General features: G+C 38.1%; 1 protein-coding gene across 1 annotated transcript in view; it reads left to right on the top strand.

The window, feature by feature from the left end:
• LOC140237721 (GTP-binding protein Rheb-like) overlaps positions 1–20,666 on the top strand; it is a 52,887-nt gene extending 32,221 nt beyond the window's left edge. Inside the window, exons 5-7 of the mRNA XM_072317648.1 lie at positions 7,998–8,045; positions 18,962–19,043; positions 19,910–20,666. Of these exons, the coding sequence (XP_072173749.1) occupies positions 7,998–8,045; positions 18,962–19,043; positions 19,910–19,993 (214 nt within the window). The 3' untranslated portion in view covers positions 19,994–20,666. The remainder of the gene's footprint in view (positions 1–7,997; positions 8,046–18,961; positions 19,044–19,909) is intronic.
• Positions 20,667–26,280: the final 5,614 nt, after the last annotated feature.

Raw genomic sequence — 26,280 nt, 5'->3', positions numbered from 1 at the left:
GTAAGAGCAAATGTTAATTTGTTTTCACTCTGGCATGTGTGTGCTGTAATATTTCATAAACTGGTTTAATGGAACTCTAAATTGATGTTTTAATGATGTTAGTAATCATAATAGTAGTTGTAGTCATGTGGTAATTATGAAACTAATAATAATTATGAAAATAATAATATCAGTAATAATGATAGTGATAATAAGAATAATACAATTGCCATATGAACCATTTTTTTTGACTATCAATAACATTTTCTTTTCAAGACTTTCCCTTCCTCTCCCTTCACCATGATTAAAAACAAAACAAAAAAAAAACCTGGGATAATAGCTGCATATTATATATATGAGCTTTTATCCGTGGTCTGGGGACATTAATGTCATTAAATTTAAGTGATCCCATAGGAGTGGATTGAGTGCACTCTAGATGTATTTTTTATACCAGTGATGGGGTAAATGATATATTGTGAAGTACTTTAGATAGAGCATCACAATACATTAAAAAGGGCAGCACAACAAAACAACTACTTCTGATGCTTTCACTTGTGAAAGGCAGCGCTGGTGAGACCAATGTCATAAGGCAGGGCTCGACACTAACGGTGGCCCGGTGGCCCGGGGCCACCAAAAATGAAAGTCGGGCCACCAAATTTCAGAAAAGGGCAAATTTGGTGGCCCACCTTGGGCCACCAGAATTTTTTGAAAAGTGTGTCAATAAATTCGTAACTTTTTGCGCCGGAAAGGCATGAATGCATGCAGTGAGTGTGCGACTTATTTAAAAAAAAATATGGACTTTTATCAATTTTTTTTTGGGGGGGCCACCAAATTTTTCTCTCGGGCCACCAAAAATTTGAAATTGATGATTTTGGTGGCCCCATCGGGCCACCGAAAAATACAGTTTTTTTTTTTTTTTTTATATGTTTTATTTCGAAATCACATGAAATCACAATATTTACAAATAATCATCAATCACCGAAAAATAAAGTTAGTGTCGAGCCCTGCATAAGGTTATCATCTTTATCAGTGTACTGAGTAGTTCACTAATTTTTTGTGTTGCAGTAAACCCAGCATCTTCAAAAGCAGCTTGGAGAAAACCAGAGACTGACTGGATTATTAGCCAGAAGTCACAAAAAGTATGATTACATACAATCACTCTGTTTATCAAAAGAGAAACAGAAAAAAAAAAACCAAATCAAAATAAGTATTGAGTATCATACAGTAGGATAAAACATTGAGCACCACTTTTGAATGGCTGAATTGGGCAGTAGCCAAGAGGGAAGTATATCAGGCTTACACTGATGACATATAACACTTCATTTTATATCATGTTATCATGGAGCATGGGGAAGAATACAGTGAATAGATATAACATGCATAATTCTTGTATCTCTTTTTGCCGATATGGCACATCTCAATTTGTCTGTAGTGTCGCATGTATAGATGCAGGATGTCACTTCTTCATTTGGATTCAAGGGATCGATCACACATGACTTGCAGAGAGACAGAGAAACAGAAACACGGACACACGGACAGACACACACACACACACACAGATATGGACATAGAAAATAAGAAATAGTAAAATGCCAAGAAAGAAAGCAGTAGCCCTGGTGATTTGATTTTGTATAATGGAAAGAGGTAAAAGGGATGTTGCCATTCATAAAAATGATCTGCATAATGTGCTAATCATGAGAGTGCAGGGTCTTCATAGCCTGCAGGGATGTTGTCTGTTATTAATCACTAGGGGTAGACTCTCGGGTGAGATCCCTGTCAGCTTGAATTCACCTCACATCCTATTTTAGACTCTCTGCCAGCTCACACAGCTCCAGCTGTGTGCAGTGGGAAGGAAGTCTTATTGGTAGCCCTAGGGTGGTGGAGGGTGACGTCCCCCGCAGAAGAAGGGATTTTTTCTTCTTCTTCTCCTTCTTTGAAACCTCTCGTATCATTTGATTTCTTAATTAACAGTATCTAGCTGAGTGCTGGTAGTGCTGGATGTAATGAAAAGTGCATTGATACTCGATAGTCCTCTCTCATTACGTATTATGCATTATGTTAAGTATCTGTGTGTTATATTCATTGAAAAGAGAAAAAGATATCATTCAAAGCAGTATTTAGGATGAAAGAAACATACATGTACCTTTCAGAGTGTATTTATATTTTACTCCTCCTCCTCCTCCTTTTTCACCTGTTAAGAACTGAGATCAAAGTGTATGAAGAGAAACATGGACTTCATTTTTATTTTCAGACTTTAAACCAACCACTTCTGTAATCCGGTGGGCACAAAGATGAGACATTAATATGTTACTCAGTGCTATAAATAGCTTGCCATGCACACAGGCATCAAGTCTGTTTGCATAGTGCATTTTTTTAACTAGAAGGTATACAAGGACAGGCTGCCATATTGCAAAATGCTATTCCCTCTACTTGGTCTTCATATGTGACCCTGCATCACAAAACCACAAAAAGTTGCCAGACATGGATTTTTAGTGAAAAACAGATTCTGAAAGAGCAGACCGTAAGCTTTAAAATGATGTATACCTCAATTCAAATGGACTCCCCCAACCTATTTGAATACTGGAAAGAAAGCACACACTCTGGAAAAGTGTGAACTGAGAAACGAGGCTCTGAAGTTCAGAGTCTATAAATCAAGCGCTTAATCTTTACCAAACCGTGCTAGCTGCATGATGAAAGGGACAAAACACAGGATGTAAACCGCCGGATCAACAACAATGAAGGGATTATCAGATTAAGCTGAAATTGAACATGTTGTATAGACACATTCTGTCCATGATTTATACCAACTTTCAAAGCAGTAGCTTTATCCTTTTAAAAGTGATTAGACATGAAATTGAAGAGTGTGCAATGGATTTCAAGAAATGAAAAGGGACCTATAAGATATACCTGATCATTCTACTCTTCCCCCCCCCCCCAAAAAAAAAAAAAAAAAAAAAAAACCTGCTGAAAACACACTTTCCCATTCATGTTATGATCCCAAAATAAAGAATGATGTAGAAGAAGGATAACTCTTTCAGAAAATATGAAAAACTCAAGATTGACTGGGTTGACCCATTTCACCCTTTTGGAGCCCTCACCTAAAATCAAGGGGTGCGACTTTTTGTTGGTTTTGTGATGTACGGTAACATATTATGTGTACTCCGAACTGGTCAGATGGAAAGAAAAAAAAAAAAAAAAAAAAACAGAGAGAGAAGAAAATCTTTCCCACCTCACTCACTGTTAAGTAGGCCCCTATGGAGACCAGGTACACAATTGCAATTGTGCAAAAATTTTGTAGGACTTCACTCAGTCAACTAAAACTATTTGCTTATGATGGCAAGGGGGTGGGGGGGGGGGTTGGGTGAAATTAGTTTTGTTTCCAAACTCAAGATATTTTCTTCTCTCCACCAGATACTGCATTTAGCATACATCGTACAATTCTCACTATCGCCAATGACGTAAAAAGTACCCAGATGTGGCTTTTTCGCCAAGATTTAGTACACTTCCAGGACTCGGGCACTTCCGGTGCTGGGCATATTTTGCACAGCGTTAGCGTGCGCGTACGTGTACCGTACCTAGCGCCGCGCCGGCCACGGATAGGCGGCTGTTACATACTGTAGCTATAGCCCCCGCATTGCCCTAGGCCTTGCATATAACATGCAGCGCACGCGTACGCATACAAGCTAGACATACCGGTACTGCTTGATCATTGCGATCGACTTTCACATCAGTCATCTCTGCATACGCTAAAAATAATACTGGAAAATATTCACCCACCTGGATATCGTCATGGAATGCCCATTTTTTTTTTTATTTGTTCTCTGTCGAAGTGCCGCGAACGCAATTGGGAATGAACCGTGATCTCAAACTTATCCTGTCTCCGAAGCACTTTCTTCCAAGCAAGTAACTATACACAGCCCAGTCGCTGTATAAGTAACTGTGCTTCGCACAGCATCTGGTCGGGCTACCAAGCAAGTCGCAGGCGCTGTGGAGTCACTTTGCAAAGTTCACCCACGTCACATCTCACATGCCAGGGATATTTCTGTGGATTTGTTTGTTTGTTGTCGTGCGACCAACACATGGCAGCTTCGCAGTAACGACCCATATAGTCGTATTTACAGCAATTTCTCTGGAATGGAGAAACTTGAAATCATATAAAAGCTAAAATTCAAGTCGAGCAAACAGTAAGTACACATAAGATTCAGTCGGTTGCATTATGTAAAGAGCATAAGTCGCGTATCACGCGCGTACGAACGGAAGTGACTTGGCTCCCGAACTATCCCATAATGCACCGTAAATGATGCTAAAATCAACATCCGGGTACTTTTTATGTCATTGGCGATAGCGAGAATTGGGAAGAGGTGATGAGAGTGTGTCAGATTATTCATTTTCTTCCATGATTTTTTTTTTTGAGGGGGGGGGGGGGGGGCAAAACCTTTTAATTTACAGAGAAAAATGTAATATTTGTAATCTGAGCAGGTTGTTTGGGAAAACGGTCCCAGTGGATTATGGTTGACCCACAGAGGCAAAGAAAAGGAAGAAAGAAGAAAAGAGAGCAGAGAGGACAATAATTTCATATGTTACTTCCTGTGAAAGTGTGTCCATCCTGCAGCCCAGGATAGATCAAGAGTGTAGTTGGTTGTGGGTATATCCTTTCTAACTCTGTCATGTGGGTCACAACATATGAACCCGCTGAGGACGAGTCCCAAGTATACTCGGGCAAGTGGCTGTGGGAAATGTGTGTTGTAGCAAAATCAGCCCGTCCTCAATGGGTTAAGATCATTTTGAAATAATACATGTATATAATTCATTTATTATCAATACATGTACCATTATATTGTTTGTTAATGTATTCCCTTAATACCCCTGTTCCCTGGGTTGATTCTTTCCTTTAAAGCTTAAAAAAAATACCCAGATTCATTTAGACAGTTGTTGGTATGCACATTGCCCATCCTGTTAAAGAACCAAACTGCCTACAGAGCTAGAGGAATGGTGAATATATAGTGCAAGATTTATGGGCCTAGATCTATAATGTTAGGTATCACTCCCAAGATAAATGTGCAAGGGTCTCAGGTGGGTGTTTTTCTGAAGAAAGAAAAAAGAAAGTGAAAGAAAAATATCGTATACAGATTGATGCAGTAAGACCATCATTCATTTGATACCTTATGAGACTACATTGTATGTCTCATTCTTATGTTTATGAAGGTGAACTTGTCCTTTGAGTTAAGTATGTGATCCTACATATAACGGTGTACAGTCTGTATTGCACAGTAACTTACACGCGTGTGAATATACCAGAAAGATATACTGTATAGACTATATCTGTTCATGTAATTTGTTGAAGACAAGTTTATTTTGGGTATTTTTTTTTGTTGTTCTGATTTATGACAGGTTAAGCTAGGCACAGCATACTGCTTGACTACATGCAGTGTGTGTGTGTGTGTGTGTGTGTGGGGGGGGGGGGGGGGGGGGTGAGGACAAATCCTGAGCTACAGTTGAACATACAGTTGCACTTCCATATTCATAGTTCTTATTTAAGTGGTTGAAGTTTTAGTCTGTATATATGTCTTTCCCTTTTTATGCCAAAAGCAATATTTTGTCATATATTTATCAAATTTCTCCCTTCAGTGGAAAAAAAAAAAAATCATGCAAAGTTTGTCTTTTGTACAAACATCCGATGGATAATGTGTCCTTTTCAATGGGGTAACAAAAATTTCCATTAGACTGGGTGCCATATTATTGTCTACCTGGTAATCAAAATTAGTCCCAATTAAGCAGTGGTGACTGTATTACTGAGAAATGTCCTTGATGAATGAGAACTGAAAGCAATCATAAAAGTATGATGACATTTAATGGTTTTCTGGGCCCTTGATATTCATGAAGCAGTCACGGCAGTGAAAGGAGACAATTTCTTCAAACACACACCATATAGTCTTCCTCTTGGATTAGCACATTGCCTTTTTTAACTCTATCACACCTACCAAGTATCTGTCCTTGGTTCTGTGGGAAGCTCTGTGAAAGTGTTACTATTTATTCTTTATGTCCTTACAAAAGAATGTAATAGCTTCTGTGATTCAGTAAATTTAATTGCCTATTGAGATTTATGCAACACATAATGTCTTCCTGATTGCTTTTTGGTGCTTCTCATATTTTACTGTGTTCTCATTGGTATCCATGCCCTGTATGTGCTCATACACTCAGCCATACATGCCAACAAACTTGCTCCTGTTCTAGATTCTGTTCTATTTGATGACTTGACCTCAAAGTAAGTTTGACAGACTGCTAGGGTGTAGCAATGCCACAGTACTTTCAGAAGGTCATAGTTACACAGAGGGGAAAGAAACATTACACCATTGTCTTCCATTGGAAGTTGATTTTATGACGTTTATGCCACTCAGCAAAAGATAGCAAGCCAGAGGATGTGTTTGTCTGCAAAAACAATGGCTTGCTCTGTAACAATGCAATACAGTAGGCTTCCTGTGGCTTCCAGTGGCTTTCAGTGATAATGACCACATGGTCAGCACATGACAACATGCAATTCATGGTTGGAGGGTGATAGTGGCTTGATGACGTAAACCTTTTCTGAGTGACACCACTTTAGCTGCAGGTGTTTTAATCTCGTTATACGTCACTGGGGAAGATTATCAACAGTGAATTGAATATACAATGTGTGTCATTCTAAACAAATATCACACTAGCTGAAAATTTGAAACTGAGGGAACAGGGGCCTTTGATAATAAAGTTAGAAAGTATCAAACTTTTGTGATGATGTTAAACTTACGTCTATGCATAGTTTAGGATTCCCGTGTGCTTTGCAAAATAAAGTGATACAAGTGAATATATGTTTGATATACGGATTCCTGTGTACTTTGCAAAATAAAGTGATACAAGTGAATATATCTTTGATATACGGATTCCTGTGTACTTTGCAAAATAAAGTGATACAAGTGAATATATGTTTGATATACGGATTCCCGTGTACTTTGCAAAATAAAGTGATACAAGTGAATATATGTTTGATATACGGATTCCCATGTACTTTGCAAAATAAAGTGATACAAGTGAATGTATGTTTGATATACCGATTCCCATGTACTTTGCAAAATAAAGTGATACAAGTGAATGTATGTTTGATATACCGATTCCCATGTACTTTGCAAAATAAAGTGATACAAGTGAATGTATGTTTGATATACGGATTCCCATGTACTTTGCAAAATAAAGTGATACAAGTGAATATATGTTTGATATACGGATTCCCATGTACTGTGCAAAATAAAGTGATACAAGTGAATATATGTTTGATATTGAATTTGTAGAATCAAGAGATGAATGAAGTGCTATGGGAGAACTAAGTCAGACTAAAACAAGCAGACTAGTACTAAACAGTGTAACATGAAGCTAAACTAAACTCAACTAAACTAAACTAGGTAAGCTAAACAGTACTGAATTAGATATCTAACACCTAAACAAGGAAACGTCCTGTGTGTTATAACTATGTTTCAAGTGCTACACTGTATAAAATGTTTAAAAGATTTGTGTTTTCAATTGTAAACTTATGTGAGAAATTTATTGAGATTGAATACAGTATGATTTCAGAGTACAATTTCTCATTGTCTAAATAGGATACTGTCTGTCTTCATTTTGACACCAGCTCAGCTGTCCAGAGCTGATTTGTCCTTTAATTTGTCACGTGACATGGATTTTCTTTCTTTTTTTTAGAATGGCAAATTTGTGAAATCAAATCAATTTTAGAGAAATGTATTCTTACAAGTGGACATAGGACAGAGTATTCAATACAAGCATGAAATGTAACAGGTGCCTTTAATACACCTTTGACTTCAAACACAGCTAAGCTGTCACAAGACATTTTCAGATACAGTTGTATCATGCTAACTTGGAGGAAGGTCATAGAAAAGTGTCAAAATGTGTTCATTGCCGGCTTTACCGTGCGAGTTGTCCCGCAAAGCCTCATGTCTGTTTTCTGCTCTGTTTTATCTTGTTTTCTATGGATGCAGCGTCCCTCTAGTGTTAGTCGGAAACAAGACAGATCTTCACATGGAGAGGTAAGCTTCTTTTTACTGTAAAACTGGACATTTTTTGCATGAGTAGTTCTTTATTAATTCTGGTTGATGGCTTTGGCAGTACATACTAAGGTAAAAGGTTAATGGCCCACATTACGACATCATATTTACTTGCACTGCAGGACTAGGAAATGTGAAGAGCTGCAAACAGAAAAACTGCAAGAAATAAAAAACAAAACAATAAGCAAACGTTTCGCACACTTTTATTTTTCATGTTGGATTCGTGTTGCAGAATCTGTGTGAAAATAATCACTTTGACAGGACCATTATGTCTTGTTTTGTGTTCTTAGATAACTGACAACATTAGAAATGTGACTAGAGTTCTCAATACTATGCATAGTGTAAGATTATATGTGTGATGGAATATGAAGGTACAGTATGACCAATGGTGAATAGCGCAACATGCTATAAGTCTGTACTCTCATGCCAGTTATACCTACACAATATTCAAGAAATATATCATATGTTCATATTTGATATATGGCATTAGCCAGAAAGTTCCTTTATTTTTGATGAAGTAGACGGATCCAACACTGAAGGGTAATGTGATCTTTAGCAACACAAGTTGTAAGCACGGAGCTGTGTCTCATGAGTCATTTGTTTCAAATATACCCGAGTCGAGTCAAAATGGGGCGAGTTGAATGATGGTTTACTGCCCAAGCATGTACATGCAATCTGTAATCAAGGGCTGAAATATGCATTATTTTGAAATCGTAATTGGCAGCAATGAGCTAAACTAGAACAGCAAGGACAAGACTACGAGTTAATTCATTGCATACCAAGTCTTTATGGTTAGAATACTCAATCTACCAGAGCTCAGCAGTTGTTCGACTGTGTGAAATCAACATTGTGGGCAGTCCCCCACCCATCACATTTAGTATCCAGTACCAGCATAGCTGCTGATGTATGTACAGAGGCCATCATAAGGATTACAGGACTGCTAACTGTCATTAATTCCACAGTACAAAGAATGTTGTAGATAGAATGTGGTAATGTCGGCAAGAACAAAACTGTTGACAGATCATGATATACAGCTAGTGTATGTTTCACTATTTGATTCTCACAATGCGTATTGAATTCCTCCATGCTATTTATGTCCATTACACATTTCATTAGATGCATGTTAAAGGGGATAGCTAGTAACTAATCAGTGAGAATCAGTGGGAATGCTGGAGGATGATTGTTTCAATCCTTGTGGGATTCATTTAAGAGTACATTATACAGTATATCTATTGTTGTGTGAAAATTATTTGCTTTAGAACGGTCTCATATTCAAGTAATGTGCAGATTAATGCTCCGTCACTGACCAGGCACGCTAACCTGGAAACATTAAACTGCACATTGCTTGAATATGAGACCATTCTGAAGCAAATAATTTTCACACAACAATAGATATATAATGTACTCTTAAATGAATCCCACAAGGATTGGAACAATCATCCCTCAGCATTCCCACTGATTCCCACTGATCGGTTACTAGCCATCCCCTTTAAAGTATTGTGAACAAGAAAAAAATGTCGGTATTCATAAACAAAGTGATTTATATATTTCTGCAAAAAGCTTAAGTCTCTAGGAATATGAATAGTTAACTTTCAGAAGGTGAAAATGTCTTTAGAACGATTGAGAGATGGTGTTTTGAGGCCCTTTTTAGACCACCTGAACCCGATCTGATGGCGAAATTTTGGTGACCAAAATTATGACGTCATGACATGGACGAATCAGCCCTGCGCTCGCTGATGTGATACGCTACCACTAGCTAACTTTGCACCTAAGCTACGCTCTGTATCACGCTGCCACGGGCGATGGCCTGAGTGCACCGAGGTATCTGTACGTGTCTTGTTTACTCTATCAAGCAAAATTGAGTTATAATTTCACTTATTGAATCCATCTTCCTTCGAATTACCATGAAGTATACCTTTTTAAATTTCTACTTGCTCTTTCGCGCCTCAGTCTCTACTCTTAAACGGCTTATAGTAACCGTTTAATAGGCCTAGTTAGTACAGTAGTAGAGCCTAACGTTATGGTAGAACAAGAACTCTGACCTAGCTAACGTAAGTATCTACGTTGTGGAGTAGCCTATGTAGGGTTGGACCTACTACTCATCGACCGCCTAATGTTTATTTGCTTGATAAGAATATTTAACACTGAAATTCACGTAAAAAACTTGACCTACGTGATTGAGAAAATCCAGCTCTATCAAATGCCGTTGTTCCCTTTTCGATTCGAAGTTTCAGTGCAAAAATGTCGCCGACGAACTAGCGTGGCCTCGTTTCAGCTCCCCGCGGTAAATCGCGTTATCAGGATCGACCGCTGTTTTTTGCATTGACAATGCACGCAAACCGAGTTGTATTGAACACCGTGTTGTAGAAAACGTCAACGAAGCTTTTTAGGAACTTCCATAGACATTACATTGTGCTGTCATTACGATTCGGTGAAAGTATTCATTCGAAATTTTGTCCTTGATTAAAACCATTAATGAACAGTGAATTATCGCATTTTCCCACACCATCCTCATCTACATTCAAAGCCGATCCATTTTTATGTGCTTTGCGCGCAGACGAAGTGCGTACTAAGTGTTCAGTGCGCGAATTATACACGGTCGGTTTAAAAGAATGTGGTCGATATGTAGTGGGGCTACCATACACACCAAACTAGCTCTCTGGCGGGGACTCGGCGGTTCGCTACTGACGTTGCTTCAGACTATATTATTAGTATTATTATGGCTATTATTTATTTATTTATTTATTTATTTATTTATTTATTTATTTATTCATTCATCTCTTCTTCTTTTTTTAAATAATGGTACATTTTACCCTGCTGTTTCTGCCGATAAAGCAGATGCGACTAAAGACAGGCAAGGTACAGTATTGTATTGCATCCGCTCACAAAGAAGTATGTGCTTTATGAATGGCGGACTCGATGTAGAGCTAGCTAGCGCTGCACACTCGATCGTAAAGGGTACGTTCGTCCATGTCATGACGTCATATTTTAGGGCCCCGAAAAAGATGGCCGTTCTAGAGCGAAAATCGGTGAAGTAAATCAGTCAGTTTTAACTCGCGATTTTTCAGTGGTACGAATATATTTTAAAAAGTCACATAAAAAATCTGTTTTAACAGACATTTCCCTCTGCTTTGACACCTTCTTTTGTATGATTTTCTTGATTTTAATGTCTCGTTCACCATCCTTTAAGTGTCATACAAACCCGAGAATATGACAAATATATCTGCTTTTGCGTTGTCACATGTAGTAGTGCATATCTTGACATGGTAGAGAAGTATGAACTGGCAAGTATCTGCACTAATAATAGTAGAGCAGATAAGCCGAAGAATTGTGCAAAATTTGAGTAAAGCATGAAACTTTCACCATTGTTAGTACATGCTATAAGATTAATTTTAAGATCGGGAGGTAAGTCTGAATTGACCTCTGATGACCTCTAGAGGTCAATGACCTCAAAATCTAAGAAAATTGATATTTTGCGTCATTGGTTAATGATAAACACAGTAATGATGTACTAAAACTTAATATTTGTCACAGTGAAATTGTCTTTATGTTCCACAGAGCCCTGACAGGTTTCTACCTTTGACCTCTGATGACCTCCAGAGGTCAATGACCTCAAAATGTCAGAAAATTGATATTTTGCATCATTGGTTAATGATAAAACACAGTAATGATGTACTAAAACCTAATTTTTGTCGCAGTGAAATTGTCTTTATATTCCACAGAGCCCTGACAGGTTTCTATCTTTGACCTCTGATGACCTTCAGAGGTCAATGACCTCAAAATGTCAGAAAATTGATATTTTAATGCGTCACTCATAACTGAAACACGATAATTATGTACTAAAAACTAATTTTTGTAAGAGGAATTGCCTCAATGTTCCAATGAGCCTTTCGAGTCAGATTTCTACCTTTGACCTCTGATGACCTCAGATGACCTATGATGAGGCCAATGACCTCAAAATGTCAGAACATTGATATTTGGTGCAATTGGTTGATGACAAACATGATTTAGATGTTGTATTCATTTGTATTACAATTGAATTGTTTTCCTATTCCACAGAGCAAGAGAAATTACTCACGTGTCTCTACCTTTGACCTCTGAGGAAGGTGACAGGTCAATGACCTCAAAATATCAGAATATTTATATTCTATGTATAGTCAATGGTCAACTTTGTAATACCCGATGTACAATCATTTATGCTATAATAGAAGAATCTTGTCATTCCATGGAACATTGGTCATTAGCCTGTGCATTACATCCAACTTTGACCTCTCAGGACAATGAGAGGTCACTGAGGTCACATGGGTAGGCTTACCTGTATTGATGTTTGGCTTCATTGGTGTAATCGTAAATGCTTAATCATGTACAAATCACGCACTGATGTTTTGATCAAAGTATGTATGCATATTCCACAGAGCATTGGTTTATAGTAACAGGTCTCTGAAATGTGAGAGGTCAATTACTTCAGAAATAAGCTTAAGTTTCTTGAGTGATGGCAGTGACCTCAAATACAACTGTTATGTTTGGGTTAGTTATGTAGACTAGCAAATGTAGGCAAATATGGCCATTATCTCGACACTCGAGGAAAACAAGGCCCACGAGATTGATATACAGAGTGTTTAATCTATTCAGTGTAAGTCTCATAGATCTTTTCCCCCATTTGTCGGACTAATTATGGGACTGGTTTGCCTAAGTGTCAAGCTCATGGGCAATATTTGCATAGTTTCCAGCTGATGGGCCTGTATTGGCCAGTGTAAAGCTGGTGGGTTGTTACAGTATGACTGCGATGAATGACTCATGGTCCTGGAGTATACAGTCCACAGCTGCGACATCATGGACCATCTTGAAAACTTCGACATACTGTGAGGCCCAACATGCATTCCACATGAAGCAATCCTGTGTATTGCAACTAGCTATTGCCATCCGAGACCTACCCAGGGAATAGATAAGCATTCATGGCAAACCATGGAGAAAGCGGATTGTGCAAAATATTTTGGAGTTCCAATAGGAGGCTCAGCTGGAATCAAATCGCCACAGCAGCTTAAAAAGGTTATACTTCAACCAAAGACTCTCTCCTGACGAAGATACGAGTATCATAAAGTTCAGGTGTTTTGCTACTCCATGCCGCTCAGGACTGTCCTGGAATATGCATGCATCATCTGGGATCCATTCACCCAGGTGAAACATCATGAAGTTTGGAATGATCCAGAGAAGATATGCACTCTTTAGCTGCAATGACCATCATATGCAAAACAAGCAGTGTTACAGCCACACTTGAAAAACAAAACAAAGCAAAACAAAACAAAACTACAAGGGCAATCCCTGTAAGAAAGTACAGCTCAGGCAAATTCAGCGATGATGTTCTGCATCAAGAACCCCACAATATTCACTCCGCAGGAAGTTGTGGCTCTATTGCTGCATTCTTCAAAAAGGGCAAATGACCAAAAATGTCAGGCATCATTTGCAAGAACACAAAGTAGGCCTAATCCCAAAAAAGGTGGCGGTTACTCTCGGCCACTGTCTCTTGTATCTCTTTGAAACACTTCAGGAGAGAGATACTCAATATTCAGCTCTGTTATTAAAGATACATTATGTCTCTCTTTTTGTTTTTGCATTTGTTTGTTGTTTTTTGCTTCATATAGCTCTTTGGATACCTTCTTTAACCAATTAAGAAAAGGCTCCATGGCAGAATATTACAAGATTACACAGTATAATGAAGAAGAAGAAGAAGAAGAAGAAGAAGAAGAAGAATAGGAAACGAGATCTGCTGTCAATGATGCAGAGCCAATACCAATTAGTTCCATGGCAGATCTTAGTCGGCAACCAAAGGTTTGGATGTCTCTCTCTGTTGACAAAGGATATTCTAAAGCTCCAAGTAAGTCCATGGGGTGGTTTACATTGTCTGGGCATAGAGGGTTGGGTTGGGTATATGAGGATATGATGCTTTGTTATAACAATTAGGTCTGAGATATCTATTTTTTATGTTTGTTTTGACCATCCCGCATGGATCTTAAGGTATACAGGTGAAGGAAATCACCTTATTGATAAACAATTAACTTGACTGGGATAGCGACCACTGAACAATATTGTTTCTTAAAACTCTCTCTTCTTTTCAACAAGTGGAAAAAAACACATGCACATACAGGGGCATCAGTTTGGAGGAGGGGTGGGGTGGTGGCAGGGATAGTTGACCCCCACCCCATTAAATTCTGAGATGTGGACTATGTTTTGTTGTTGTTAGTTTTTGTTGTTTTTTGTTTTTTGCTTTTTAGACAGAAAACTGCCCAAGTTTTTCACTTTAAGTGTGCATCGGATTGTTAAAATTTAATTCTGAAATACAAAATCTCCCTTCTGTGAGAGGGGATATCTCCTTTCGATAGACTCCTTCCCCCTGCTTGGTTCCTTCCACAGATATAACATACTTTGGAGAATGATAATTTCCCTTATTCTATGAAAAAAATGTTTTTAAGAGATATCTTTATTTGAATTCCAAAGATGAAAAGGCTTTCCTATATATGCACGATTGTTCATTTTGGAGGGCAAGAGGCATTTGCCCCGCCTCCCGAGAAAATATGGGAGGGGGAATGGTGGGGACATAAAACTTTGCCTCCAAGTATTTCCTGAGATTGAGATTTTTTTTCTTCACTTTTTTGACAAAAAATGAATTGTCACTGAACATTTCAGCTATAGTATGCACCAGATTAAAAGGCAGAATCTCCTTTGCATACCCCCTCCCCCACACTATCTTTCGTTATGTCCCCTTCCATATACGCTCAGTGCTTTTGTCCCATTTTTTGTTCTATATCATCACAAAGTATGTACTAGATCTTTAATTTCAGTTCCGACATATTAAAGAAAATCCCTCTTGTTGGAGGGGGTAGTGTATCTTTCAATTAACAATCCCTCCTCGGTTTCTACCCTTAGATTTGGTACACTCCTTTTACTGATAATTTCCCAAATATTCCATCATAAATGTGTATACTAGATTTTTTTTTTTTTACATTTCTATTCTTACTGCAAAGGCTCCCTCGCATGGGAAGGATTGGGGGACAGCCCCTTTCATACCCTCCTCTCGCTGTATCAACCTCTCCTCCATGCATTGATTATGGCTACACATTTGGGTATGGACTTTTTTTTTTCAAAATGGTAGTTCAACCAAGAGTGGCACGAGATCATTGAATTGCAAACAAAAGAATGCAAAAGCTCCATAATGTGGGAGGGGGATACCTCCACCCACATCCTTCTGTCGATTGGTCTTTCTCCATAGATGGCTGACTTACTACACCTTTTTGATACAATTTCGAGGTATTCCTTCAAAAGTGCCTGTGTGCCAGGTCGTTGAATCTCATTTCTCAAAATACAAGAGCTCTGTCGAATGGGAGTGGAATACCCTACCCTCGCCAACGCTGCGCTTGCTGGGTTCCCATCCATATAGACTTGGTACACCTTGGTGATCCATAATTTTCCAAATATTCCCCAAAACGTATGCATCAGATTCTTAAAAAAAAAACAACAACAAAAACGTCGTCTTTGGGAGGAGGGTAGGTGAGATGCGCCCGCACCCCATCAACTTCCGTATAAGTGATGACGCACACATTAAACAAGAGCTACACTGAATCACTGATTTCAGGTCTAAACCTGCAAAAATCCAATCCCCCACCCACATCCTCCCCCTCCCCCTCCGCTTCATTCCCTTGCACCATGAACTTATGCTTTTACATATTTTCCAAGTTCCCCCCCCCCCCCCCACGTGAAAACAGATCGACACCCCTTGCTCTGTGCACATACCCGACTTAGATAATTACCTGAAAAGTTCTGCGGAATGAGTAGCCACTTTTTTGGTAAAAGAAATGCATGGTTTGTAAGCCCTACATTATAAACAATTATTAACTATTAACTATCGCAATATCAATATTAACATCCTCATATTTCATTCGAGGTATTTGACCTTGTGTGATTTTCATAGGTGAACGGTAATGGCTCGTTAATAAACAGGGCCTACGAGTGCTCTCTAATGGAACATATCATGTTTACCATTGATGATGCCAAACTATTCTGATACTTTGAGGTCATTGACCTCTCGAGATCATCAGAGGTCAAAGGCAGAAACTCGTCTGTGTGCCCTGGAATATGAAGACGATGTCATTGGTACACAGATATGCTTGTTTTGTACATCTTTACCATGTTTGACCTTTCACCAATGATGTCATACTTCAATATTCTGATATTCTGAGGTCGTTGACCTCTCAAGGTCATCAGCGGTCAAAGGTAGAAACCTGTCTGCTCTTTAGAATATGAAGACAATTTCATTGTAAGACAGATATGCTTGTTTTGTACATCTTAACAATGGTTACAATTAACAAATGACATCACAGATCAGTATAATATTTTGAGGTCATTGACCTCCAAAGGTCATGAGAGGTCAAAGGTTAAAACCTGTCAACGCTCTGTGGAATCAGAAAATTGTTTCCCTGAAGTATAGATGCCTGTTTAGTGAATCAAAACCACATATATCATTCACAAATGTCTAAAAACATCGATATTTTGATATTTAAAGTTCATTGACCTCTGGAGGTCATCAGAGGTCAAAGGTAAAAACCTGTCAGTGCTCTGTTGAATCTGGAAATGATTTCTCTGTGGTATAAATGCATGTTTAGTGCAACATAACCACATTTATCATTTGCAAATGTCCAAAAACATCGATTTTCTGATATCTAAAGTACATTGACCTCTGGAGGTCATCAGAGGTCAAATCAGACTTACCTCCCGATCTTAAAATAAATCTTATGGTATGTACTAACACTGGTGAAAGTTTCATGCTTTAGTCAAATTTTGCACAATTCACGTGATTTTGAGGGCTTATCTGCTCTACTATAAGGCCATTTGCATGTAGAAATTATTGTCATTTTTTATGCCTCCGCCACGAAGTGGTGCCGGAGGCATTATGTTTTCGGGTTGTCCGTCCGTCCGTCCGTCCGTCCTTCTGTCCGTCCGTCCGTCCGTCCTTCCGTCCGTCCGTCCGTCCGTCCGTCCTTCCGTCCGTCTGTCCGTCCTTCCGTCCGTCCGTAATGAATTTTGTGGACAAGGTAACTATCAAAACCTGTTGAGGTACCCTAATGAAACTTGGCATGTATGTGTATTAGGGGGTGAAGTTGTGCCTATCAACTTTTGGGTGCACATGCTCAAGGTCAAAGGTCAAAAGGTCAAGGTCAAATACATAAAATTTCACTATTTCCACCATATCTATTGAATGCCTGAAGATATTTTCTTGAAACTTAGTGTATACATGTATTACCCAATTAAGATTCTCTGGTGAAAGTTTGCGTCATGAGGTCAAAGGTCAAAGGTCAGAAGGTCAGGGTCAAATACATGAAATTTCACTATTTTCGCCATATATATTGAATGCCTGAAGATATTTTCTTGAAACTTAGTGTATACATGTATTACCCAATTAAGATTCTCTGGTGAAAGTTTGGGTCATGAGGTCAAAGGTCAAAGGTCAAAAGGTCAAGTAAAAATATCAAAACTTCTTTTTTTCTCGGTGCCTTGGAAAATTGTTCAAGGTATCTTCATGGAACATAGTATATACATGTACTGACTTGAAGTGATTATCTAGAGAATGTAGGGTTCATGGGGTCAAAGGTCAGGGGTCAAAGGTCAAGTGCAAGACTTCAAAATTTTACTATTTCCCTCATATTTATGCAATGCCAGCAGGGTTATTATTTTTTTACACTTGGTGTATGCATGTGTAACCTAATAGAAATTCTCTGGAAAGTTTTTTTTTTTTTTTTGCCTCAAAGGTCAAAAGGTCGAAGATCAAGTGAAAGTGCTGAACTAACTTTTTCCTCCATATCTCATAGTGGCTCAAGTTATCTTGAAACTTAGTACATATTATGCATGTTCTATCTGAAAGTGATTATCTTATGAATTTTAGGGTCAAGGGCCAGGTGAAAATGGTAACAATTTACTATTCAATTCAGAAATTGCACTTTTTCTCCACACCTTTACCTTGAAAATTACTCAATGCCTAAATGTATGAATGGGTCAAAGTCAAGTTAAAGTCCTTAAATCCCTAGATACATGCTCTCCTATTCATCCAATTAAACCTAGGTCAAGGAAGGTGAACTTTCAACACATTTGTGACAAACTTGTCATTTCAATATTTTGCCAATTTTGTGAAAATGTAATCACACATTGTCCACATGTACTATCTAGACCTATTGGGAAAATCATGCATTATGGCGGAGGCATACCAGTCGCCAAAGCGACATTTCTAGTTTTTTCTTTTTATTGATTCTTTGTGTTATTATTTGCATATTGAGAGGGAGAGATGCCAAAATTAAACTCTGAATGTGTAGGAAGTGTATGGATATATACATAATGATGTCTTGGTAGTAAGTCTGTCATGTAATTTTTGGTGGGTGGTCATTTTCAGGACTTGCAACATTATTTCACATTCCTGTGGGTGGGTATCAAAAACATTCATTATAGATTGATATCTTGGTGTGTATGTGTTGTTGTTGTGGTGTTTTTGTGGGTTTTTTTGGGGGGGGTGGTTTGTTTGTTTGTTTGTTTGTTTGTTTTTGTAATGATTTGAAGAAAGTAGACTGATTTTAATGAGACTATTAGACTGGTATTTGTTAGCATGTGTTGTGGTTGGTCTCACAATCAATTTCTCCAGAGTAAATAAACATGTGATGATATTTCCTACAGAAAAGGGAAGTGTTAATGAGAGACTTGAATTAAAAGAGGGTTTGGTCATTGCTGTCGGGATTCTAATGTGAATACACACAGTATATTCTATGGGCTCCTATTGTTACCTTTGAACATTTTAGACACCCAAACTAATGTAATTTTTTTCTCCATTTTTTCTCTGTCTTCTCATGATGTCATTCAAGGAGTATAAGCACACAACAGGGAAAGCAGCTAGCTGATTCATGGGGTGCCACCTTCGTGGAATCTTCAGCCAAGCAGAATGAGGTAACAAGTTAGATAAAGCCCCGTCTTTCCTACCCATTCACATTGTAAACCAAAGTTTGTTCATCGTAAAAGTAAGACATAGTTTCCTTACACGTGCAGAAACTGTTGATTATTGTTCTAAAATGGACACATATGCATACGAGATGTGTGAAATGACTCTGTGATCACACAATTTCAGTTGGGTAATGACAAAAATACAAACTATTAGCCAAAAAGGTACAGAGACAGTATTGCATTTAAGAACATGTTCAATTGTGGTTGCTTTGTAATGATATATAATAAGTGATAACAAACTGGGCCATAGCAGTTTCCATTCATCTTCTATACGAGAGTAAATTACATGCAGCTTGTTGGGAAATTCTACTCCAATGGTACAATTGATCATCACATAATGTTCTACCTTGGCTGCCCCCTTACTTAACAGGGACAGCGCTTTAGGAATAGAAGAGGAGTACACCAATGAATATTATTTGATACTTTTTAAATGAAGAATGTTAGGCTTTTCAAAAAAGATGATATCCCCCTCTACTTGTTCAGAGCCTCGGCCCTCTGCAGTGGTATGGCATAATTAGTAGTCTGCTTTCATGTGCATATTTTAAACATGTTGTTGCAAAATATTGCAATGTTACAAGCTATTTTTGACTCTATCTGGATTACATTTTGATAGCATGCCAAATTACGAATGCTTGCCACCAAGTCTGTTTTGAACATCACATCATGTTTCCAGATTCTTCATTTCAGATATAGGATCTGTTTGCAGTTCATGTTGTAATGAAATACTTATTGATAATTCATTGTTAGCCGTAAAATTAAGTTTGTGATATAACTCTTAATCCTGAATGTGTGGGTGGTCTTTATCCATGCAGAGCGTTGAGGACATCTTCAAGGCAGTGCTGCAGTTAATTGATGGGAATCCACAACACAAAGACAAGGAGTGCACAATTCTCTAAGAGGAATGCATTCAAAAACTTGAACCTCCTCCTAGAAATGTTCAAGAGAAAAGAAAATAAACCTCCTCCCAACCTGAACATGTAATTCCAGTTCCAGTAGTGGAGACCTACCCGTGGCTTTACTATCTACTTTCATCCTCTTGAACACATCTTCTACAAAGCCTCTTGTTGCGCATCAGCAGTATCGCCATGGAAACGATCACCGGTGAGCATCCCCACATCCACAAGGACCTGCCTTGCATCAGACTGGTGAAGTGTACTTTTGTGCCAGTGTGTGTGATCAGGAGACAAGAAGCGTGTTTACTTCTGCGGAGTGGCTGTGTCGGTTGCATTGGACCACTCGTAGAACACAACACAAAGATTGCTTCTTATACATACTGTACGTCCAGACGATGCTCTGTTGCACGCGGCTACGTTTCTTCTGCGCCGATGTTGTCTTTTCTCTTCATGAAGTTCAGAGATAACCTCAAAGAAGCCATGTCAAAGTTGATCCTGGTTGTTGGACTCGGCATTCAAAGTGTTACGCTATCTTGTGATCAATTCTGTTTAATCAGATAAAAGACATTCTTAATCAAGAAGCAAAAGTTAGCAGATGGACTCAATTCAAAGTGTATCTTTCCCTGTAGTGCATCAGGTTATATTGTAATCGTAGGTGGCTATGCAATTCCACTATTCTACCCATTTGAACGAAAACCTTCGCAAAGGCTTATGAATGTTAGAAAATGATTAAGGACGACTTATGTCTTCAATTTGTCTATCAAAGGTAAGAATAATCACAAAAACAATAGCACAGCAGTGGAAAAGCGGCATTCCAGGAATTTGAGCAAACTGCGTGGAACATACTGACATATACCCAATTCTGAAGTAAATATGTCTATACACATTTGATGATATCACCACAGTTCCACAAGCGTACACGATGCATGCAGTCAAAGTGGCACGTACAGAATCAGAGCAGTTCTGTAACTGCCGTTTTTAATCAATATTAATCAAATTATGTAATATGAAAATTGATGGAAAAGGTATGGAACGGTGATGAGTGTACTTGTAGACATTCATTTCATTCTAAAATTTAATTTTCAGACCAAAGAATAACTCTACCCCAGGTTGTGACTAAAAAGTTACTTTTCATGTCAATCACCTCAAACCTTTGCTTCACTAATCAGCACTTCCATTGTTGGGTTTCTTGACCAATCCGCACAAATGTCCAAAAGACTAGCTGTATGTGAAAAGGGATAATATAATACTGTTACTCCCAATTGTATCACAATGGATTAAGTGTGTGACCGTATGATATTATCACTTAACTGGATTCGTTTAACTTGCATTAAGCCAGCTTTCTTCTTCTTTTTGTAGCACCTTTTTTCCCCTTCGTCTTTTATTTTGATAGATGTGCATGGGGGTTGTAGGATGACAAACAGAAGGTCAGTGAAATAGTTTATGCATCATATATTTTTTGTGAGTATAATATTTGGCATAATCAAACTTGTGAGACAATTTCATCAGTAGTTTCATTTGCAATTTAGAATCATGAATAAAAACAAGTTTTCTCACTTTTCAAGAGAAAATTTGGGGAATTCCTTCCCGCCTTACAGATGACATACAAATGCATTTGTGTTAAACGAAACAATTCATTTCAGCAAATATCAGTTGACTCACAAAATTCACACAAATAAAAGCACTGCAAAATATACTGGCCATTCAGTAGCTTTGCAATGTATCTCCCATGTGATGGCCATTCACAGGGTAAAGTTGGTGTGCATAAGTAGCATTGACCATATGAAACATGGTCACACTGGCAAAACTTTAACTCTTCACGAAGTTCGCGCTGGCGGCCAATCTTCTCAAAGTTTCTGTTCTCAATGAATTCTCTAAGTTTGGGTGACTGATACACATGCGAAACAAAGGAGAAATTTGTGTGCTGTCTCATGGTTGTACAGTATTTCCCCCCCCCCCCAAAAAAAAAAAATACAATCAGATTTTCGCATTGATAACACCCAAAGTGATTTTACCATCTAAACGCTACTTCAGGATTTTCAAATACAACATCTTGGCTCTATTTTGCAGAAAACCCCATTCAATTTGGTTAAGCGGTCACAGAGAAGCGTGGATTGTTGTAGAGCATGTCATGAGTTTGATTCTTCCAAGTTAAGCACTTTGATGCTCTTGTGTGTGAATACAATAAACAGAACTTGGAGGGAAGAGATTCCTGACATCCTCTACAAAATTCCTCCCTTTTCTTTGACCACTGAAGCAAATCGAATGGGGTTTCCTGTAAGATTTGGGCAATGAGTTATAGTTTCATACCCTGAAATCGTATTTAGATTGATTCACTATTTTTAAAGATATCGTTGTGGAGGGTCCCGTTGTAATTTTTTTGGGGACATATGGTAGAGGCACCACAGAAATGGAACTGGACTGATCAAGTGGCAAACTTTGCAAAGTTTCAGCTGCATACATTCAGATTGCACAGACCTCATGAAGAGTTGTGGGGGGTCATGAAATTTCTTTTGTGAGAAGTTTTCGGGAAGTTTGCAGTCACACTGGCAAAACTTTCAGGACATGAACTTTGAGAACTTAAACTTCAATGTGATAGCAGCTTGTCTGTCGCAAATTATCCTTTTTGTAACCGTACCTCTGTGGCGGTGTTGTCTGTGGCCATATTTCAAATGAAAAAGGATGTTGTAGGTTGTAAGGTAAGCCAGAGGGAATATTTTATCAAAACTAATCTGAGGTTAGCTGTTAACACATGTCATTATACCAGCAGTCTTGGGTTTTACAGTTTTTTCCATGGAAACAGTGGTATCTTTCTCATTTAGCTTTATCGCTTTCGCTTTCAATCGCTTTCAATACCAGTAAGATGTAAGTTTGAAGTGATGTCAAAAAGATGATTCAGTGAATATTTTCACTGTTTTCCAGTGTCAGAAAAAGAGATGGCATTTCACACAGTTTCTAAAAGCTGTCTGTAGATTGAGTTACGTGAAATATTGTAGGTCATACAAAACAGGGCTACATTAAGAACAAACAGAAAAAAGAGCACCCAAATATTGGCTAGCTTGCAATATGCATTTTTATTTACTGGTTTCAGCAGCATTACAATTTATACATTTACAAGTATGAAGGCTTTAAAAACAAAACAAAGCGAGTGCATTTTATTGCATTTCAGGCCTGCAGCTACACAGACTGTGTAATGAGCTATTTGCAAGTATTGGTCAATTAATCATGAATTTTTATGATGTGCTCTCCTTCTTAACTTCCTGATAGGAAAAACAATTATACACAGGAGGCAGGAAATGATGGAATAGATACATTGTCTATAACTAGTTTCCTCCCAAGCTCAACTAATGTATATCTGGTAGATGCAAAGGTATTAATTGCTGTTTTTATCATCAGTAATTCACACATTTGAGTGTAATTATGGGCTAGTAAGTGGCAGCACGAAAGAATGGAATCTCAAATATGAGAAGTATGATGTGTTTTTAGAATAGACTCATTCTTAAGATAAGAAGCCTGTTCAGAATGAGATTTTGAAAACAGCTGCCACATTCTACAACATACAAGGTATATTATCTAATCAAGAAAATATATAAAAAGACATGTACTATAGTAATTTGAAAAGGAAATGTATGAAAGGAATCTGTGCTGTTTCCTTCAGGGTTGAATTACTGAAATGAGAGTGGAGGTAATTTATGAGTGATGATGTCATATGATCAACCCAAGATATGTATGCAGTCTTCAACTAAGTATGCTTCTTCAATTAGTAGAAAGAACAAGACCTGCTGGCTGTGAGCAAATGTTTAAGAGTCTGCTTACATGCTTTATTTGGGAAATGTAAATTTGTTGTGTATATCCAAATTCTATGAAATTTTACCAATGTTACAGTTAAGGCACATCAGATCTTTCACATTGAGAGTTCTGGATAACTTTTGAACGGAAGACAAGTTTTTCAATGGAAGACAGATCTGTTTGTGTGCAAACACTCTATTACGTAATATGATATTTAAATGGTTGCACACTCAGAACAGATAAAAAGTTTCCCACTGAAATGGTCTAGTCAATGGGTGCATTCGAGCGCTCTCCTAAAGTGTACCGTACCATAGCATACCCGCGCCAGAGGAGCGCTCGAATGCTCCTAAAGTGTACAGTACCGTACTGTACCAAGCCAAAAGTGGACCACTTCCCGATGTGCTCCAAAAGCGTACCAAAAGTTCGCAGGTGACAATGCGCGTATCATGCACATACATCACAATGCAAAGACATCATTCTGTTCTGGACAGCTATAAGTAGTTCAAGCGCGCCAGGTGAATGATGGACTGGTCACCTTATCTAAAAATAACTCATGAGGTACGCTTTCTCAACAGAGCTCTTGAACGCTTCAAATCTGGCACAGTTCGTTACGGTATGCTTTAGTTCAGTTCGCTTTGATTCGCTTTAGAGCACTCGAAAGCACCCTATGTCAGTGGATGAGATGATGCTACAAGAAGACTTTTTTTTTTTTTTTTAAAGGAATGCATGGAATTTAGAAGCCAGCCTCTCGCCTCTCAGGTCCGCTCCTCTGCCACTCGATGTTACGCATCTCTATGCCATCAGCTGGCAGCAAAGTTTAAAGGATGTTGCGTGAGAAGTGGACAAGCATTGTAGAATTCACTGCAGATAAAATTTTACACAGACAACCAAGAAAGGTCCAGGTTTAAGGATTTAGATGATAGAAGTTGACCAGACAGTCAGGAGAGGTGAAAGTTTGTGGATTGAAATGACAGTTTGGCCAGCCAGCTAATAGATATCAAGGTTTAAGGGTTTAAATTATATATTTTGGCCAGACAGCCAAAAGAGGTCAATGTTTAAAGGGGATGGCTAGTAACCGATCAGTGGGAATCAGTAGGAATGCTGAGTGATGATTGTTCCAATCCTTGTGGGATTCATTTTAAGAGTACATTATATATCTACTGTTGTGTGAAAATTATTTGCTTCAGAACAGTCTCATACTAGTATTCAAGTAATGTGTAGTTTAATGTTTCCAGGTTAGCGTGCCTGGTCAGTGACGGGACATTAATCTGCACATTACTTGAATATGAGACCGTTCTGAAGCAAATAATTTTCACACAACAGTAAATATATAATGTACTCTTAAATGAATCCCACAAGGATTGGAACAGTCATCCCTCAGCATTCCCACTGATTCCTACTGATCAGTTACTATCCATCCCCTTTAAGGACAGAAATGACAAAAGTTGGCCGTCGACACAACTTTGCATAATGATGCAATGGGATACCCTGTTATAACGAGTTTGCTTACAATGAGGTTCTGCGTTTAACAAGGTGAATTGGGCATTCCCAATTTTCTATTACTGTATTTAACTGTTCTCTTTTTAGAATGTTTGCAACGAGGTACAGTTGGCAGTCCCAGCTACTTTGTTATAACATGGTTTCCATGTATTTACCTTGGTACCCTAACAAGTCTTACAAATGTAGATCTCTTCAAGGCTTATGTGGAAGGGAGGCTCTAATGTGTATCATGGTGGGGAAGTTTCAGTCCTCTGAAGGCTGCATCGATGAAGATAAGGCTCTACATTTCCCGTTTTAATCCCTTGTACAGCTGTTTATGTACACAAGCAAGATAGACTTTGACTTGAGACCTATAATTGTAATAATAATACAGACACCTGCTTATATAGCACTTAGTACATTAAAGTCTATGGATTTACAATTATTCTAATAATCCCAGAAGAGTTTCAAAATATGTATACTACAAATGATACTGATAACATTTCGAGAAACTGCAAAAGCATTGTGGAAATAATTGTGTCAATAACAATGGCTTGGCTACACACACACATAATATAGTTGTGTGCATTCAGCCAGTCGAAGATTGAATGTAAGTGTGATGGTGACAGAGAGGTATAAAGATTTTCATTCTCGAAATCCAAAAAGAAATTATTTGAATTTGCAGTCATAAAATTAGAGGATTTCAGTCTTTGAAAAATCAATATGTTGTCTGTTTAGGAGAACTGAAAAGAACGTTACAATTAATTACATCAAATATGTAACTTTTTTTTGTAAGACTTGTGAAACGAATGTAACAATCTATTTTTAGCAAAAAGTTACCAGGTCTATTAAGTGATGTGTACATAGCATTAAAATCTTATATATCTATTTACATTGTATTAAGGAAAATCAAGGTAACCTCAACCAAAAGATATGTAAAGAAGTCAGTGTATGCTAAGCAACACACTTGTGCACTCATGGCTTACTATGACCATGGTCTTGGAATTTGCACAAAGTGAAGA

This window comes from Diadema setosum, chromosome 14, assembly GCF_964275005.1.
Source record: "Diadema setosum chromosome 14, eeDiaSeto1, whole genome shotgun sequence".
Lineage (NCBI taxonomy): Eukaryota > Metazoa > Echinodermata > Echinoidea > Diadematoida > Diadematidae > Diadema > Diadema setosum.
Note: the sequence above shows the minus strand (reverse complement) of the source record. Positions and strands in the feature narration are given on the sequence as shown.